The sequence below is a fragment of the Podarcis cretensis genome, assembly GCF_951804945.1.
Source record: "Podarcis cretensis genome assembly, chromosome: 11".
Taxonomy (NCBI): Eukaryota; Metazoa; Chordata; class Lepidosauria; order Squamata; family Lacertidae; genus Podarcis; species Podarcis cretensis.
The window spans coordinates 3583764-3597608 of NC_137180.1; the positions used below are offsets into that span (position 1 = coordinate 3583764).

General features: G+C 39.7%; 1 protein-coding gene across 5 annotated transcripts in view; it reads right to left on the reverse strand.

Annotated features, from left to right (window-relative positions):
* The window catches only part of TRPM6 (transient receptor potential cation channel subfamily M member 6), an 85387-nt gene that overhangs the window by 46998 nt on the left and 24544 nt on the right, over positions 1–13845 (reverse strand). For 4 of the 5 annotated variants that reach the window (XM_079995981.1, XM_079995980.1, XM_079995978.1 and 1 more), the window contains exons 5-16: positions 13234–13447; positions 11741–11865; positions 10265–10436; positions 9371–9545; positions 7436–7559; positions 7139–7211; positions 6921–7021; positions 6577–6711; positions 5258–5311; positions 4461–4601; positions 2785–2913; positions 1547–1827 (exon numbers count right to left, since the gene is read on the reverse strand). In XM_079995981.1, the coding sequence (XP_079852107.1) occupies positions 1547–1827; positions 2785–2913; positions 4461–4601; positions 5258–5311; positions 6577–6711; positions 6921–7021; positions 7139–7211; positions 7436–7559; positions 9371–9545; positions 10265–10436; positions 11741–11865; positions 13234–13447 (1724 nt within the window). Of the gene's footprint in view, positions 1–1546; positions 1828–2784; positions 2914–4460; positions 4602–5257; positions 5312–6576; positions 6712–6920; positions 7022–7138; positions 7212–7435; positions 7560–9370; positions 9546–10264; positions 10437–11740; positions 11866–13233; positions 13448–13845 lie in introns of those variants that run through there. The other variant, XM_079995982.1, reaches the window with a different exon arrangement.

Below are 13845 nucleotides of genomic sequence, written 5' to 3' on the forward strand. Positions count from 1 at the left end.
ACGGACTGAGCACAAATAACAGAGGCAAGCAGTATGACTTGTTTTAAGCGCCTCTCATAGACACAGTCTGGTCCAAACCGTGGACTCCAGTAGGAATTTCTCCAAGTCAATGTGTGCTTAGGAGTACAGCCATTGTGTTTTTCCTATTGTTTCAAATAAGCCCATCATTCTGAGAAATTCTTCTGGTAATCCAGAAATTCTTCCACTTATCTTAGACCCACATCTGTACATCTATAGCAAAACGCCTGTTGATTTTAATGGATTTTGGATTTAATGGATTTGGGCTATGAAACCTGCTGAACTCCTTACAGCACAATTCTGTAAGCACAATTCTATGCCTGCTTACTTAGAAGTAATTTCCACTGTTCAATGGAGCTTACAGTATTTTGACTTTGGCACTAAAACAAATGACACACATTCTAAAAAGAACTTTAAAATGAATGTAAAATATACTGAAATCATAAATAGCTGACCTTCAAGCAGAAGACATAATTGAAATAAATAAAATAAAACAATATTGCAAAAATAATTCAAAAATATATTGGCCAATATTTATGCAAAAGTATTTAGCTGATAACATCTATATTTCTGAAAATGGAATAATGAGTATTGATAAGCAACTTTAACAATATTTATCTCAGCTCAGTTATGTCAAGGTTACTACCTACAATAGAGTTAAAAAACTTTCCTAACAATATTACTAAAAATATTTTTCTAATGTAACACACACACACAATATCAGGAATCAAAATAATAAGATGCAAAACCCATTTAAAAAATTCAAGTAAACATGCATGACAAAAATTCTACGTCCTTAAACTGGAAAGCACACAAGATCCTTCTTGGGAATGTTCCGTGTCAGCTACATGGAATTTCTGTTAAACTAAAAGTTCTGTTTGGAATTTCTGCCTTTTCTCTATGTGCCCAATGGGGCAAAGAATGGCATAAAAATAGATAAGACAAAGGTGATAGACGTGAGGATCCTGGCAGTAGAAGTCGATCATCATTGGAATAAATCACCTGATAATACAGGACTAATGAACTTGATAACAAAATGATGGAAACTGGAGATGTTGAAATAATGGTGTTTTTTCTAATAAAAAAATGGAGGCACAGAAAATTATACATTAGATGGAATGCTGGCTTGTCAGTATTTCTCACCAACTTTCTTTTCATTACTGGGAAACCCAGCCAGATGGGCGGGGTATAACTATTATTATTATTACTATTATTATTATTAGGAAATGTACTCCTTTAAGAAAATGTACCTTTCAGCTCAAATCAGCCTATTAAAAACTATTCTCCTCCTTTGCCTGCTAAGCTAAAGGATACCCTTCAGCTGTCACCAGCTCTAATGTTAAGAACAGAAGAAGAGTCCTGCTGGATGAGGCCAAAGGCCCACCTGGTCCAACACTCTTTTCTGGCGGTGGTGAACTAAATGCCCATGGGAAGCCCATTATATAATCTTAGGTGATGGAGAGAAAAATGTCTAACCATTCTAAGCACTGTAGATCTGTATTATCTGAAGTGAAGGGAGAATCCCTACTTTGAATACTTCTTCAGCTCTTCTGACGTGTCATCCTCCATGTTGCTTTGCTTAGCTTCATGTGCCATCGCTCTGTAGAGTTTGCAAGCCACCACAGCCTTGACCATGGCTTCCTTTCCATGCTGCCAGAAGAACATGGCCATCTTCTGCCTTTTCATCAATACTGCCCAAACCAAGAGATCATTATATGGGTATATAAACCCAACTGATTGTTGGTCATCAGAGACAGTAAATTCATCCTTTAGCTTCTTCCTCGTCTTGTGAAGAACAGCTGTTTTTTGCTGCAAGTTAATAAATAAAAAGTTACTCAAAGTCTATCACCTCTGTGCACAATTTGCTTACTTCAAATCAAATTTCTGAGTTACAGGGTTATTATCCACAAGAATTATCAACTATATTAAATGACAGCTATGATAAATACAGAATCACAAATCCACAAAAGGAACCACATTCCATATGAAATAATATACCCAAAGCTCCATATAACAGAATGCAACTATTAATATCAGTTTTGTGTTCTATTATGCAGAAAAGCAGAAAATTCTGACAAGATTTAATAGGTCAGATCCTTGATCCAGATAGCTCAATATTGTCCACACTGACTGACAAGAGCTTCAGACAGCAGTCTCTCATGATGCCAGGAACTGAACTCATATGTGCTCTACCAGTGAGCCATGACCTTTCCCATCGCCATTGGCCAGAATGGCTCTCCATTTGAATTTCTTTTAAAATGTTTGTTCAATTGCCTTGGGTCCAAAACTGACTGAACATGCTGCCTTACTGGGAACAAGGAGGAGGAAGGTCTCTTTGCCCTTCCCTTAAAGAGGAACAAATCTAGAGATGTATGACACACATCTAGAGAAGATGCTGCTGACATGTCTTTATCTGGATTGTTGAACAGTGGAGAATGGAGAAACTGGCCTCTTAGAGTTTCTGAAAAACTCTAAGGAACACACATCTAAATTTGTATTAGAAACCCATTGACCTACAGTCATTCACTTTCAAATTTTTCAACCACCCCTCATAATACAGAATAAACCATTATCTCCAAGGAGATTATTGGGAACCAACTGTGCTTCTTAATTTTTGTCTGATTCAAGCCCTGAAAAGGAAACAATTTACTTTAGCCATTGAATCTGCTTCTCACACGTGTATAAACCCACTGGAGTGAGCAAACATGATTTTTCAGCCTACTGGTTTTCTATCAAATTGCATAAGCAAGCAAAGAAACACGGTACTTTGTATTTGTACGGCTGTGCTGTTCGAATGAACTGGGAATGTGAGGTGTTTCCACCAGATCCATTTCTACTCCTCATATGATTATTCTGATGAAGGGAGAAGTTCTGCGTCAAGCTGGAGACAACTCTCTGGTTCCATGAAACAAAGAGAAAGAGACAAATGAGATCCAGATCATCATGATAATGTTTACCAAAACACAGTAACAGAGGTTTATAATTTTCTCTTCCACTTAAAGTAGACAAGGGGAACCTGTGGCACTCCAGATATTGTTGGATGATTGGCCATCCTGGCTTGCACTGTTGGCAGCTGGCATCCAACATCTCAGCACAATGGCTATTCTCTGCCTCCATGGTCAGAGGCAGCAATGCTTTTGAAGGCCAGTTGCCGGAAACCACAGCAGGCCCTGTTTGTAGGTTTTCCACAGGGATCTGGTTGGCCACTGTGAGAACAGAATGCTGGACTAGATGGGCCACTGGTCTGATCCAGCAGGCTGTTGCAATGTCAGGGGGGGAAGGGTTGGCAGTCCCGCTGGTGTGTGCACACCTGCAGGGCTATTGCTGCCAATGCGACATGCCCCTGACCGCTCCGTTGCCACGTCAACCTATCCCAACCTGATTCCTGATGAACACAGTACTATGAGGAGCCACCACTGCTCAGTAGCATGAGCTCACAATGATAAATGGAAAAATAAAGGTAAAGGTAAAGGTACCCCTGCCCGTATGGGCCAGTCTTGACAGACTCTGGGGTTGTGCGCCCATCTCACTTAAGAGGCCAGGGGCCAGCGCTGTCCGGAGACACTTCCGGGTCACGTGGCCAGCGTCGCACACGGAAACGCCGTTTACCTTCCCGCTGGTAAGCGGTCCCTATTTATCTACTTGCACCCGGAGGTGCTTTCGAACTGCTAGGTTGGCAGGCGCTGGGACCGAGCAGCGGGAGCGCACCCCGCCGCAGGGATTCGAACCGCCGACCTTTCGATCGGCAAGTCCTAGGCGCTGAGGCTTTAACCCACAGCGCCACCTGCGTCCCATAATGGAAAAATAGGTTCCTCTAAATAGGAAGAAAGGGCCCTCAAGGGCCCTGAGTCAACATCCCACCTGATACTGAAACTGGGCTCACAAATGCACAAGGTGAGCAAATTCCATTCTATTAGACAGACATCAGAATGTATTAAAATGTTGTCAAGAGATGAGAAGCAGAAAGTTCAAATACTGCCTTATTTTGTAAACAAGCATTATATCCAGTGAAGACACAATAAATATTGATCCCCACAATTCTATTTAACAATTACATCTCAGATAAAAAAATAAATTGGCTAAATTATTGTTAAATTGGCCATTTTTCTATTATTTATTATTCTAGTTTATTATCTGTTATGATGCTTCACTGAATGTGGAAACGCATTTTTTGTATTTCAATTCTGACTAAATTCTTACTAAATAGCCAAACTGTAATAACATATACATGTTAAACTATTTCCCCTAAAACAGACATCCCCAAACTTGGCCCTCCAGATGTTTTGGGACTACAATTCCCATCATCCCTGACCACTGGTCCTGTTAGCTAGGGATGATGTGATGGGAGTTGTAGTCCCAAAGCAGATGGAGTGCTGAGTTTGGGGATGCCCGCCATAAGCTCTCACTGATGGAAGTAGCTGTGACCGGTTTACTGAGTTTACCTCACGTTTCCTGTAAAGGCTATTGTACAGAACTCGGAAATGCTTTCTTGTGTAGCTGCTCTGATAAGCTCCACCAATCAAGTATTCTATTACCAATCCAATATCAATCAGAGATATTTTATAATCCACAGGAAGAGTACTCTGTAACACAAATATTTGACATTTTATATAACAGTCATACTTAAGCATATTAATAGTGCTTTAGAGCACGTATCAAGAATCCTTCACAAACACTTTATAATCTGAGCTACTAAATAAATGTACAGGAGAATAGTTGAATAGCTTGAGCCACTTATTAGCCAATATCACGTTCCTCAGATTGTCCATATTTAAACATATGTTTTTCCTTCAACATCTTTATCATATTGACTGGCTGTGCCCAGATGACATATATCCCACTGATAGCAGCTCTAATCAACTCCCACCCAAAAACCTGTGTTCCCACTGTGGAAGGACTTGTGGATCCAGAATCGGCCTCCACAGTCACTTACACAGTCACTTAACAGTCACTGTTAAGACTGTGTTCATGGAAGACAATCTTACTCAGCTACAAGTGGTCACCAAAGAAGAAGAAAACAGTTCAAGTTCTACTTAGCATGGGTGTCTGTTGCTATTCCTAACATTTTTGAAGTTGCTGCTAGTCTGGTTGGGCTAATTGTATAAGCACAGCTCCCAAGTTGATCATACAGGCCCTATACTATAAAACAGCATATAGCAAGTGGTGATTCAGTTGTGATCGTGGCAAAAACCACCATCTAAAGGAGTTTTAGCTCATCATTCTTCAGAATGTAGATTACCTGTTTCACGTCAGAAACAAGATGATGCAGAAGATGATTTGTTGGCCCTTGTTTCTGGAATGTTAAAAGAAGAATGACAAGAACACAGTGACTAAACTAAAAGAAAGAAACTTTCACTATATATGAAAGAAGATTAAGAAACAGGACAGCTAGTACATTAATATTTATTAACAGCTAATTTTGTTTAAGTCTTGGGCTGAAAAAAGCTGTATTTAAAAAGAGAAAGCACATTCTTCAGCTGCATTTCCGGCCCATGATCACAACAGAACTGTCTATCAATCAACCAATCACTATCTTCAAATGAGCCTCCTGCCTGCTAAACTGCTTCTTTTTTGGTTTATATAGATTGGGCAAGAGGTGGAGGCTGTGAGACTACAAGAGGAAATAGTCTCTCTTTTATCCTCACTGTCTTATCCTGCATGCCTCCCTCATAGATTTTAAACTGGCCTTTGGGGCATTGCAACCTGTCCTTTACATTTTCTGCCATTCCTCTAATAGAAAATTAAACAGATTGTCTAGTTAGTGTTACACTTGTGGAAGGAAAAGCACTTTTTCATAATGCATCCATTACATCCAAAAGAGCAAAACCCAAGGACCAAGGCACTGAAGGGTTATTTATTTTTAATATATTGTAGAATACTACATTACACTAATAGGGTGAAATTTCCAAACTGTTCTGGAATATGTTTGGTGCACCCAGATCTGCCCCCATCCCAATCTGTATCATTCCAAACTTTCAGAATGTATACTGACATCCATTTTAGATTTCAGGTGTCCCAGTTTTATGAGGGATGTGATGGGGAGCAGATTCTGAATGATTCATTGTTGCAGAAGCGTCAGCATATTCACAGCAAAGCCTCTGCTGTGATGATGAAGTAAGCTGCAAACAGTCTTGAATAACAAAACGAAAACAACATTATCTGCTCTCTTTTCAATGAAACAAATAGGTCAACAGATAAAAGAGGAAGAACAGAAGATGACGTTACTTTCTAGCTTGATTCATCTGACCATTCATCCATCTAAGATAAAGCCATCCTGACAGGCAGTTCTGCAGGAGCATATACAACCAGACATGCACCTACACAACAGCCACTCACCAAAATCTATGACCAGAACTATGCAACGAGTTCTGGGGTGGGGGGGTGGGGACCCACCTAGGCATACTTATAACAGCTTTTTGGATTCTATGCTACAAGTTCAAACATCCATGCAAAAATGCAGAAACGACCTACTGTTCCATTGGAACTACCTCTGAATATTATCAAAGTAGATACATATTTAAGCAAAATGTATTCAGCACTGGAATTCCAGGCACTCACAGTATTGTACAGTTCTTCCAATCGGGTTATGGTAAGAAAACGGTGCAGATTCACTCCATGTTCTATTAGCAACTTCACAAATTCTACCCGATCCATCACCAGAGCATCAAGCATTGCTTGTTCCAGGGACCCAACCTTCAAACAAGTGCAGGAAATGTAAAGAAAGGGGGAGAAATAATTGTTTTCTTCATAACTTTTGCAATTTCTCAGAGTTATTTTTATTTCAATGCTGGTGAGCAAACTCCAATTCAATATTCTCCTTAAACACAATAATACAAATAAGTACAGATAGCACAACTGTAAATGTTTGTCCATGATCTGTGGAAAATAAATGTGAAAACTACCTTCCAGTGCTGTCCATAAATCAATATATGCTTCTTAGCAATGTCCAGTCTGTTCCAGGCCAGTGCCAGATTTAGCTGATCTGGAGCGGACATATTTGTTCCTACAAAAAGGAAATTATTCTTTTATACAAAATGTTTTTCCTCTTCTACTTCAAAAGTAATTCTTATGCATTGCTATGACTTTGAAGAAAGAGGCAGAAATTATTATATGAATGTACCTTTTAATAGTGCAGTCAGGATTGCCAAATCAATGTCCTGATGCTCATCCGACTCTGCATCAAATATGGTTATCTGTCAAAATAACAAAACATTTTACTGAGAGAAGAGAGAAAACCACCAGACAATTCAGGACTATTGCACATGGTGGGCAAAGGATAGGCAGTAAACTGTGACCTGCAATCATTTTTCTAAACATGATTAATTTAGTGGAACAGCTTCTGAACCCAAGTCAAAATTCAATGGCACTCTAGAGAATGAGATTAATGAAAAGAATTTCATGAATTTATCATACTTACAGAATCCCTGTGTTCCATGCACTCCATTAACATTTTAAATAAGTGGTGGGACTGTTTCTGCCCCCAACTGAAGGTGTTCTGAATCATTAATAATATCTCTTCCTTAAGCTGAGGGCTCAAATTCCTGAGAAAGAAACGTATGTACAAAAGATAATTATTATTTCACCAATAGATACTTATTGTCTGTTACTGTAATACTGTAAATATTTTTCAACAAATTTGTAACACAAAAAGCTTCCCCCATCTCTTTATTCGTACGGCTTGTCCCCTGCACAAGGGCAGCCAATGTATGTGGCCTCCAGATGTTATTGGACTACAACTCCCATCAGCAGCAACCTGTTGGACAATGGTCAGGGATTATGGGAGCTGGAGTCCACCAAAATATGGAGGGCATCGCTGAGTCTACCCTAGCACTATATAGTGACTGAAACATCACCCCTAAACAACTGAAGTCAAGGCATGTCCACAAAAAGAATAAAGGGTTCAATTTAGAATGGTTACTTTACACATACTTAGTTGGTTATAGGCATTCCACCTAAGTAACAGTCAATCAGCACTGTACAACCGTGATTGGCAACTAGTTTGGCTGATGGCCAAATTCTGTTGCCTCTGTCCCACTTACTGTTGTTGACATATGCATAGTTTGTGGAGGAAGAAGAGTTTAAAAGGACCAATAGGATGAACCCAAAGCAATGATGGGTCAACTAGTGGTTGATCTGGATGATGGGCTGCCAGATTTCCACTGTAAAAGCACCAAAATAATAAAAAAGGTAACGGTAAAGGACCCCTGACAGTTAAGTCCAGTCGCAGACGACTCTGGGGTTGCGGCACTCATCTCACTTTACAGGCCGAGGGAGCCGGCGTTTGTCCGCATGTTTTTCCATGTCATGTGGCCAGCATGACTAAGACATTTCTGGAGAAACCAGAGCAGCGCACGGAAACGCCGTTTACCTTCCCACCGGAGCGGTACCTATTTATCTACTTGTACTTTGACATGCTTTCGAACTGCTAGGTTGGCAGGAGCAGGGACCGAGCAACGGGAGCTCACCCCGTCACAGGGATTCAAACCACCGACCTTCTGATCGGCAAGCCCAAGAGGCTCAGTGGTTTGGAATAATGGCTTATAAATAGTACTGTCAAACGTTAATATGAGCAGTACAATTTCAACAGTGAAAATGTCCAATCTAGGTTAAGAGAAACATCTCTGAATGGTAAGAAATATGCTGAAGTTGGTGAAACTAGGCTGGAAGTATTAGACAGTTAAATCTTGAAAAATAGGGCTATTCAGAATATGTACCCTACAACACTTGTAGAGCATCAGAATCATAGTTTGACCACCATCCCAGTTTCACTACCAATTGCACCACTTCAGCTACTTCTATAGAATCACCCTGTGAGGACACAAAAAAGAAAACGGTGGTGACCAGAAGCTTCATCATTTGCCAAGTACATATTCCCAGTACTCCCCATCAGTCAATAAATAAAATAAGGAAGTGACTAGCTAGCAGTACAGGAAGCAAATTTGGTAGGTATGATAAAGAGATAACAGGTGTTATCCAGTGAGTTTTACTCAGAGAAGACCCATTGAAATTAATTAACATGACTAAGTTAGGGCCATTAATTTAAATGGGTTTAGCCTGAGTAAAATTCAGTAGAATACTATGCTACAGCAGATGAAAGGACCAGCAGCAGGGCCAGAAAGCTCCTGGGAAAAGGCCTAGAAAAAGGCTGAGCAATTCTTCTTTCCTTTCTCCAGAGTGAGACGTTGAGATGCTCACCTGACACTCAACGAGGTTCAGAGACAATCTTATTAAACCATGTTTTTTGTTTTTTAAAAAACACCAAGATTTCTTAGCTATAGCCTTGTTTGATTAAAGGCATATTTTGCAATGAAGTGGCAAGTGCAAGTAAATGTTGCAAGCTGCAAGTACTCACGTCATGTCTGCTGTGTGCTTATGGGTGAAAGCGAGAAGGTCGGCCGCTCGCCCAGTTCCCTCATAAACTACTACAGGGACAGCCGGCTTGTCCCTCACATATTCCCACACGGTCAGGATCTCATCTGGACCACCTTCCACCAGCAGCCCAACTAAGGGCACTCCTTGTCCCATTCCTATTTCAAACCACATTGAAAATGTTAACAGGACAGAGATCCACAGTGCATATAATAACCCACTTTTGTACCCATCAAGATTTTTTAAAATCACAAGACAAAAAGTAGGGCTATTGCCTGTTTTGTTTTTCAATAGTCAATTAAATGTTTTACTCAATTATTAATTTCACTGATTACATTTGTATGAACATGCGTGTGAGTCAAACATTAATAATTCTGAAGCAAAAAGCATTATTAGTTTTTCCTTTTTAGAAGGAGAACTTAGAAGATGGAAGTGTGACAGAGAAGAAATGACGTATTCTAAAAGCTACAGGTGGCTGGAACTAAGTATTAAAACTGCAGTATTATTTTTTTAATAAAAATGTACTATTCAATGAATCGGGACATAAGAAAATCTATCAAAACAATTGCTAATTGATTAAGCCTTATTTTTTAACTTTAATTTTAATTGGCAACATTCACCTATCACAATACACCATGGTCAATGGTCACAGTAAATCATACTGAATGACAGTGCAAAAAGCTTCCACTGTGCTTCTCCCTAAAGATTTGTAAAACAGATTTAAGATACGTTCCAGGCACCAATTTCCTGTAGGGAAAACATGACATGCTGGTACCCAGGAGAAGTTACTTCTCTTCTCTTAGTGCAAAGCCAGCTGTCAGTGGTGCCTGAGATAAGAAGCTTCTTACAAAGTGAACCCAGAACAAGGAGAACTTACTAGAGTGTATTTTCTGGAGTGACAGGTATTTTTCTAGATTCCTCCTGAGTTTCATCTCATTGCCGTATTTGCCCACTGTGCCGTCATCAGCCAGTATGAAATGGGAATGCATGCTGTTCAGGGTGCTCAACTTGCTGAGAGGGTTACTCAGGGTCTGATACAGGCACACTACCTGAGGAGAATCCAGGTAAAAGCAAAACAAAACAGCCCCACCAAAATACTATAGCATTCTCATTTGGGAAGAGGGTGGGACATCTGCCTCATTTAGACATTTTTATTGCCTAATAGAGAAATAATTTGCTTTATTTCACAAGAAGTCATGGCATCAGCTCTTGATATATTTGCAAAGTATTCTCTAATAATCCTTGTACTCATAGATATTCTATAAGGCAGAAGACCTGAGGTCCTTAGTCATTGCTATTTTAAAAACAACATTCTTTTACACAGTGCTTTTTTTCTGGGGGGACGCAGGGGTACGCACACCCCTAAACATTTTGTGAATCTAAGTTTGGCCTCATTGAGGGGCAGTATTTCAAAATGAGTAGGAAAATGAGAGTGCCCCTAAATATTTTTTTAGAAAAAGAGCACTGCTTTTACATCATCACCAATCCAGTCTCCAAATAGCAGAATAATGGTACCCTTCCTGAAGTACAACAGGGTTATGGGTGGTATTTAACTACCTTTTGCTCAGAGTAGACTCACTGGAATTAATAAGAATGATTAAGTTAGGTCAATTAATTTCAATGGGTCTACAACAAGTAAAAGTGGGCCAGATTCAACTGATGAGTGCTACTAGCAGAAGCCAGTTCAATAGTGAACAGTGCAACAGAAGCACAGTGGAGGTTCCCCCTGGCTCCCCCCCCCCCCTCCAACTGGCTTGAGGAAACTTCCCTAAACAGTACACAAGGGTAGAAGAGGGGAGATCATTGCATGAAACGCTTGCACTGATGAAACAATCTTCTCAGCACGATGTTGAATTCCCCCCTTGTGTTGAAGAGTACTTCCAAACAGAGGCTTAATTTTGAAAACAGGTCATTCAGATATTGCAAACAGGTAACAAATAGGCTTTTTTAAACATCAGGTTGTTTTCAGGAAAGGGTCAGTCTAGATGAAATGGGGGGAGGAATATAGTTGGCATTTTGATGCTTATGTCATCATATAGGTACTGTGAAAAAAGGGCATAGATTTCCACAATAAACACCCATCTGGGAAGCACCTTAGATATGAGGTAATCCATACAATAGTTTCTATCCCATTGCCACTAATATCCATATATATCAGCATTGCATAAATTACATATTTGCATCTGATGGCAAGTTACACAAGAATAATTGCATAAAGCACCCTTTTTGCTGGAGATGCAAGTTTGTACACGCAAAAGAGCTCTTCCCTACAGGCAAACCCCTACTATGCAGGCTTTGGGGTGGGGGAAGAGTGCACTTAAAACAAGAAAACAAAGAGCATTCATTAACTCACATCTTTTCCAATGAGGTCCCTCTGGTTCTCAATGATACCCCAAGGGGGGATTCCAACAGCCAAGATCTTTCTTAAGTACTGAGAGGCATGGAGTTTCAAGGCATCTCCCACATGCTTAGACACACCTAGAAATATTATCACCATCATTAATATTACAAAACAGTTGGCATCTTGCCCTCACAGCGTATAATTCTTTGTGCATTGCCTTGTAATCTACTTAAGATGAAAGGCGGTCTAGACATGAAATTGTCATGGATTCTACTCAGTATTGATCCAGAGCAGAACTCCAGCATATAGTTAGCAAGTTAAAAACTTAAACATGTTGTGGGATTCCCAAACAATAGACCAGAGGCAATTGTATTTCATCCAGCAGAGCTTTACTGCTACTGAAGGCAAATGAGCATAATGGTCACAAATTGACACCGTCCATAAGAAGTCCAGTTGCAGCAGACTTAAACTTACAATAACTTATAATAAGACCAAAACTTCACACTATATACAAAACACCACACCAGAAGGAGAGACAGAAAGAGAGTGAAACCCAGGCTCCTTCTGGCCTTGCTTTTATAGTCAGCATGACCTTGACAGAAGAGATAACAGAACAGTTGAAGCCAGCTGTACTCAGCTTCTCTGAAGGAATAACCCAAACATCACGAACTTTCTGCTTGTTTCTTTGACACAGAGAAGCTTCCAGAACCCTCTTGAATTAATTCGAATAGAAAAGATCTCTAAACATCAGATCAACACTTTCTGTACCAAGAAATGCAAACTGACAGAAATAAATAAGAAATTTACATCACATCCAAACTACAAAAAGGAAATAGCTCATAACCTAAGAACATGGTGGTGGAGTTACATACAACTACAGTACCATAGAAAAATGTTGTATTTGTGGGACTTCTCCACAAAATTGTGAGCTGTATTTCTTGAATAACACAATACAGTATTTTTCAACCACATAGTTATTCCATCCACACTATACACTTACACTATTAACAGTCATGGCTTCCCCCAAATAATTTTGGGAACTGTAGTTTGTTAAGGGTGCTGAGAGTTGTTATTATTATATCATGATTATTTACTAAATTTATAAAACTTATATAGTAAGATCACAGGTTGTCAGGAGACCCCTCAGAAAGCAAAATTCCCAGAAAGCACAACAAACTACACAGATCCAAATATTCCACATGACCAAGGCACAGAAGGGTCAAACTGCACACTGGCAGCTCTAACAAGCTAACCAGCCACAAGCTGCCTGTCATCTAAGAAACCAAAGCTATGAGAGGAGGCCTAACTCAGTGGTAGAGCATATGCTCTGCATACAAAGGATCCAGGCACAGTTCTTGGCATCTTCATGAAGAATGGGGGGGGGGAATCCTACCTAAAATCCTCAATAATCTAGACAATTCTAAGGTCCGACTCAGTATAAGGCAATTTTCTGTGTTTCTATGTTCCTCAGAGAGAACATGACATTTCAAAAGAGTTTACTGTACCAGTGTCGATGCCTTCTGTTAGTATCCATGCTCCTGTGGTCTCAGCAGCTTTGACCAAGCCTTTGCTCAAAAGCTGCTTAAGTTTAGATGGAAGTTTGAAGTTCTGGATGCCACCATGAACAGAAATGACCAGTTTGGGCAATTCCATCTGCCATTCTTTCACCATGAGTTGCAACAACTGGTCCACTTTGGTATCATAAGAAGTTCTAATATACTGAAAAAATAAACTGTAGTTAGAACTACGCAGAGAGAAAAGGTAGCATATATTTTATAGGGAGGAGATATCATCTTAGTCCTAACCTCATCAATTTGTTGAAAGCTCCAATAGTTCAAACATTTCCAACTTTTTAAATTGGCCTGTTTTCAAAATCATCACAGTAAAACGCACACACAAAAACAGCATAATGGTCCTTTCAAACACAGGAACAGAAATCCATTGATTAAGGTGAGGAACTAAAGTACACTATCACTTAATGTATAGCTGAGTAACTCATGTGTGCTTATCTTTTTGTCTCATCATTCAGAGGTGAATATGTTCACTCCTTTAATTTCAAAAGTTTTAAGCCAGAGATGATGGAAGTTGTTAGAAGCACTCTATTATATGTGATGGTG